This window comes from Ipomoea nil, unplaced genomic scaffold (genome assembly GCF_001879475.1).
Source record: "Ipomoea nil cultivar Tokyo-kokei standard unplaced genomic scaffold, Asagao_1.1 scaffold0176, whole genome shotgun sequence".
NCBI classification, from domain to species: domain Eukaryota; kingdom Viridiplantae; phylum Streptophyta; class Magnoliopsida; order Solanales; family Convolvulaceae; genus Ipomoea; species Ipomoea nil.
In genome coordinates this window covers 191,420-197,841 of record NW_017616604.1, presented here as the reverse complement: position 1 = coordinate 197,841, position 6,422 = coordinate 191,420, and the positions used below count along the sequence as shown (strand labels likewise).

Genomic DNA, 6,422 nt, shown 5'->3' with positions numbered 1-6,422 from the left:
AACATAAACATGAGAAAAAAAAAAGTGTTATTTTCACCTTTTTATGAACTAAATGTCCTTGAAAAATTCAAACAAATGAGCTTCAAGATTTGAGGATGGTGACGCGTCAACAAGGCCTGCAATTCTGCAAAGCTTCAAAAGTCCAAAAGCACCATAAAGAATTTTTTTTTTTTTCCCAAAAGGACAAAAATTTGCAATCAAACCGCATTGTTTTGCGTAATTCACCACACCACTTTATTTAAGAACCCCTTAACTTCCACAAAAGTGACACAATCTCTCACTTTCACACTCCTTTCCTCAATTCTTCCCCCCTCCCTGCAAAACCAAATCAGATCAAAACCCACTCTTTCCTCTGCTATCCCCTGATTCTTGAGAGCTAAACAAAGGGTCTCAAGAATGGTGAACTTGAAGGGAGGGACAAGGCCACCATGGGTGGGTCTTGGGGCCTCAGTTTGGATGCAAATAGCAGCAGGAAATGCTTACAATTTCCCACTCTATTCCCACACTCTGAAATCAGTTCTGGGTTTCAGTCAGCAGCAGCTCACCATGCTTGGGGTGGCCAATGATATTGGGGAGAACGTTGGCCTCCTTCCTGGCCTTGTCTGCAACAAGTTCCCACCTTGGGTTGTCCTCCTCATTGGTGCTTTTGCTTGTTTTCTTGGCTATGGAACTCTCTGGCTTTCTGTTAGTGGAACTGTTCTCAATTTGCCTTATTGGCTGGTAAAGTTCTAATCTTTCTTCAAATATTCCCTGAGATTGATTAAAATTCTACTCTAGTGTCCTTTGATGTGTTTATGCTAGCTCCAATTTTGGTATTTATATTATAAATTCAATATTTGAAAAAAAAAAATCATATTAAGAAACTACATCCAAAATATTACTTGTTGGGGGTAAAGCCAAGTTGTTTTGTTGTTCTGTTGATTTGGTAACCACAATATTACAAGTTCGACTCGAGCAGCCATTGGCCTTGAACTGGTTAGTTATGGACAACTTAGGCTCATTTACCTTCTTGTGGTTCTTTGAAGGTCACAAGGCGATATTTACCAGATGCATGCACATCAATGAACAAAAATATAGGATATGTAAACTGGGAAGATGTAGAATATAGTTTTGGTTTTTGGTTTCTGTTTTAAAAATATCTAATCTTTAGTGCATTGATGTTTGGTTCTTTTGCATTTTGGGGTCACTGTTTGGTAATATTGTTCTGTAAGAACATAAATTGGTGCTGTACAGTGTTGTTGAGGAGTCAATTCTTTGCCTTTTATTAGTCCTGCAGTTGTTCAGAGGTCATGGAAGTTAGGTTTCTTACTTTTTTTTTTTTAGGAAAGTTAGGTTTCATACTTAATTTTATGAACTTAAATGCTTGGGGCTTTGATTTCCCAAAATAGTACTGTATGGTTCATGTTGAGATAAACAAAACAAAAATGGAAAACAATGACAGAAAGTAAAGAAGACAAGATTTACGTGGTTTGGCAATGTGCTTATGTGCCTACGTCAACAGAGTGAAACTGTTCTTGTGACGGTAGAATATCCAGGATTACAAACATATGTAACCCTAAAAGGTACATGTACTAAATTACCCCTGTATTGTACTGCCCCGACCAACTGCGTGTTACGCAACAAAAAAGAAAAAAAGTAACATTTGTATGTCTCATATGTACTGGAGGATGATAGGTGTAGGACTCCACTCCACTCTGTTCCATCCAACACCTATAATCCTCTAGTATATATGAGACATACACAATAGTTCAAAAGTATATTTTACTTGGACCAAGTTATCAAGCTTACTAATCATACTAAATCTCTGCTACATCCATTTCTGTCTAGATTCCGATTTAAAGAGTTAGATTTGACGTATTTAATGCTTGGCTCACAAGATTTTTCGATTCTCTTTGAACTGAGAAATATCTACATGTTGACTACTTGCAGTTATGGATTGCGCTTATTGTGGGCACGAACAGCAGTGCTTGGATCAGCACTGCCGTGCTTGTGACTAACATGAGAAACTTCCCTCTCAATCGGGGCACTGTTGCTGGTATTCTTAAAGGTTACGGAGGACTTAGTGCTGCGGTGTTTACTGAAGTTTATGGTGTATTGCTTAAAAACTCTTCTGCTAACCTCTTGATGTTCCTAGCTATCGGTGTTCCCATTACGTGTTTCGTTATGATGTACTTTGTTAGGCCTTGCACTCCCGCTTCGGGTGACGATCCTTCGGAGCATTCCCACTTTTTGTTCATTCAATTAGCTAGTGCTGTGCTTGGTGTCTATGTTCTTTCGACCACGATCTTGGAAGATGTATTTTCTCTGGGTGTTCCGGTTTCTTATATTATCCTCGTTATCATGATACTTCTTCTATTGGCTCCACTTGCCATTCCCGTAAAAATGACTTTCTATCCCTCGATTCTTAGCAAATCATCCACCGTCAATCAGTCTGAGGAAACTGTGGCGATAACCGATCAAGATAAGGGTAATGATGGGAGTACGGAGCCTCTGTTGGTTGCGTCATCATCGTCAGCAAACCTGGGAAGCTTTCATGAAAACGAAGACATGTCTGAGGTGGATATGCTTCTTGCTGAGGGTGAAGGAGCCATAAAGAAAAAGAGGAGACCGAGAAGAGGCGAAGATTTTAAGTTTAAAGAAGCTGTGGTCAAGGCCGATTTCTGGTGTTTGTTTCTAGTCTATTTTTTTGGCGTAGGCTCGGGGGTTACAGTCCTCAATAACCTTGCACAGGTTGGAATTGCACAAGGTGTTAACGACACGACAATCTTGTTGTCTCTCTTCAGCTTCTGCAATTTCGTGGGTCGTCTTGGTGGCGGGATTGTTTCTGAACATTTTGTCAGGTCTGTAGTACTTGTCCTATAATCTTGTCATTGATTCTATGGATACTTAGATGGGTTTTGTCTTCATTTTGACCTGTGTTAAGAGTCCCACATTGATAAAATAAGAGAGAACATATGGGTTTCGGTTAGATTAGCTAATTGGTTGGATTCAATCTTTTAGTGTGGTTTGCCCCATGTGCATTATAGCAGTGACTCTAGCCGAATCTTAGTTTATAACATGATATCAGAGCATGTTCGATCCAACCCGCTTGTTCGGGTGACAACGGCTTGGTTGTCCACTTGAGGAGGAGTAACAACCTGTATGACCAAACGAAACAAAACGGAATCTTCATTTTCTGCTTGATGTCACTATTTTATCGGATAATTCAACATGGAATTCTCCTTTCCTTGCAGGTTAAAAGCTCTTCCAAGAACGATTTGGATGACGTTCACGCAAGTAGTGATGATAATTACATACTTCCTATTTGCTTCTGCTCTTAACGGGACCCTCTATGTGGCCACAGCGCTACTCGGGATCTGCTATGGCGTTCAGTTCTCCATACTGATCCCTACTACCTCCGAGCTTTTTGGCTTGAAGCACTTCGGGCTAATTCTCAGCTTCATGGGAATAGGGAACCCTCTCGGTGCCTATCTCTTCTCGGGTCTTCTTGCTGGATATTTATATGATATCGAGGCTGCAAAGCAGCATAGCGATACCTGCATCGGTCCTAACTGCTTTCGGGTAACATTCCTAGTTCTCGCTGGACTTTGTTCTGCTGGCGCCTTGCTTAGCGTAGTTCTAACTGTGAGATTAAAGCCGGTTTACCAGATGCTTTATGCCGGGGGCTCTTTCCGCCTGCCCCAAAGCTCAAACCACTAACATTACTGTAACAACTACCACTTCTGGGATCTTTTGCTTTTTGTTTCTTAGATCCCATTGCTCCCTCTTTTAGTCTCTATGGAGTAAAAAGTATGTTGTTTTGACAGTTTGAGCATCAAGAACTTAATATATGTAGCTATTAGGGCACAGGATTTTCTACTTCTGCCCTTACTGATGTATCTGCTTAAAACCACTGGGCTTTTAGCGGCTTTATTGTTATTATGATTATTAGTATTAGTATTGTAATTATTACTCAAGTGGAGCTCATAATTTATGGCATTTTATCAATTTTATGGCCTCTCTGCTGTTACATTGACTGAAAATGAGGCTCACATTTATAGCAGAGAAGTTTGTCTAAAAGTTGAAGAAATGCAGAGGAAAAGGAGAAATCTAAGATAGTTGGATGTATGTTCGTGACACAGCTTGACCACTAGGTTTTTACCAACCACTAGGTCTTTGGTAAAAAGAAATATTAAATTTTTGTTACTGAAGCATTGTAGTTCTTGGAAAATATCTGTTTCACAGCGCATGATATTATAATTCAAAAACAGTAATGGTGCCCGGTGCCAGTAAAGGGGTGGGTAAAGTATAATTTTTGTATATAAGGTCACGAGTTTGGTTCTTGTCAACACTCTTTTGTTTGAGCTTATCACATGAGTCTTCTTAGTGTGATTTATATCTCTTGGGCCAGTTGTGTGGTGATAGGGATTATCCCAACTACACCTTATCATGTGCATGATCAATACCAAGGCTGCTCGCTGAGTAGAGCCGTATCCGAGCATGACTGACCTAGATCGCAGACCGAACATAGTTTCACTCCCCAGTAGAGCCTGGTTCTCATTATTTCACCCCAACTATATCAAGTCGGGACCGACCATCCGACCTGTGATACTTAGAGCCTTAAGCTTAGTTCCTTCAGCCAAATTAAATAGTGGTGGGACCGAGAGAGTCGGGAATCTCAAGGCACGTGGAAGGACCAGCAAGGCCTCTAACCTTCCCTTGTGTATGCGTTACATGTGCCACACATGCCGAGAGACTGACATGTGCCCCTCGCACCTCCTATAAATACCGCATTAAATGCGAGGAGGGAGGACTTTTGGACATTTTCTACCGATTGCTATATAGCTCGGGATCCTCTAACCTCGCGTCATTCTTGAGCTCAAGACTTAAACCAACAAACAGGAAAGGACTCGAATCCGGTCCAACTTCAATACTCGTATGTATTCGTAGAAATTACTGTATTTACCACAATCGCTATCAAATTACAATGCCTATCGATTAGGTAAAATTTACTCATTTTAGTCATCCTAAGGACTAAATTAAACCAAGTAAATTTTAAATAGTCAAACGATCATTTTGGATGAATTAATAGTTGATGATGAAATTAAAATTATGTCATAATATATTAACTCTTTATCATATTATATATTTTGTAGGGAAAATGGCACTTTTTCCCCCTATGTTATATACTTATAGCACTTTTTCCCCCTCAATTATTTATGTAAGCACATTAGCCCCCTCAATTATTTTAAAAGTGGTGGTTTTCCCCCCTAATATATTAAATTGACATTTCTACCCTTAAAGTAAACATTTTATTTATTTTACTTCTCCAACAAATTATTGCGTATATGTAGCTATTACCACGGTTCGGTTCGAACTGAACCAGACACTATAGCAATCGAATTAAAAGTTTTCAGTTATGATTCAGATCTAGAACTCAATATTTGGATTTCAATTTATTAAATTTAAGAATAAAAAAAAAAAAAAATTGGATCATGAACCGGCGGTTCCGGATCCCGTTCGCGATTTTGAACTGTCTATATTTTAAAATTTTATTTTTTATTTTAAAATAGTTTAAATTCAACAATAAATGTATTTTATTTTTTCAGTTCGGAACATGAACCGGCCATTCCAGTTCGCGATTTTAATAAACTCTAAATATCGCGTTTTGATTATAAATTGTAATTGGAATATTTTGGTTTGGTTACTATAGTATCTGGTTTGAACCAAATTATAGTAATAATTTATTGGAGAATAAAAATAAATGAAATATTTATTTTAAGGGTAAATATGTCCATTTAACATTTCAGGGAGAAAAAGAGCCACTTAAATAATTGAGGGGGAAAAAATGCTATAAGTATATAACATAGGGGGAAAAAGTGTCATTTTCCCTATTTTGTATTTTGGTATGTATACTGTTTTTTTTAAAGCGGTATGTATACTGTTTAGTTTAATATGATCTGAAAATCATGATATTATATTATTTGGGGGAAAAGGGTCAAATAGGCCCTCGAACTTTAACTTAAAAGTCAATTAGCCCCTTAAACTTTTTAAAGGTGCAATTACACCCCTCAACAATTCATTTAAGTGCAATGAAGCCCAAAAACAAATTAATGACCTGCTATCACAGGTCATTAGGGTTCAGGCCACCTTCCGGCGAATTTTCCGGTAAAAAAAAAAAAAAAAAGTGACCAGCGAAATTTCTGACAAAAAAGTGACCGGCGAAATTTTCGGCAAATCTGGGTCGGTTGCTGGTCACTTTTTTTTGCCAGAAAATTCGCCGGAAGGTGGCATGAATCCTAATGACCTGTGATAGCAGGTCATTAACTTGTTTTTGGGCTTCATTGCACCTAAATAAATTGTTGATAGGTGTAACTGCACCTTTAAAAAGTTTAGGGGCCTAATTGACTTTTAAACTAAAATTTGAGGGCCTATTTGACCAT

General features: G+C 38.5%; 1 protein-coding gene across 1 annotated transcript; it reads left to right on the top strand.

Moving 5' to 3' along the window:
• Positions 1-214: 214 nt before the first annotated feature.
• Positions 215-3,846, top strand: LOC109176552 (protein NUCLEAR FUSION DEFECTIVE 4-like). Its single transcript, XM_019326012.1, has 3 exons — positions 215-720; positions 1,930-2,840; positions 3,234-3,846. Exons 1-3 carry the CDS (start codon positions 397-399, stop codon positions 3,697-3,699), a joined length of 1,701 nt encoding a protein of 566 aa, XP_019181557.1. The 5' UTR covers positions 215-396; the 3' UTR covers positions 3,700-3,846.
• The last annotated feature ends 2,576 nt before the right edge of the window (positions 3,847-6,422 follow it).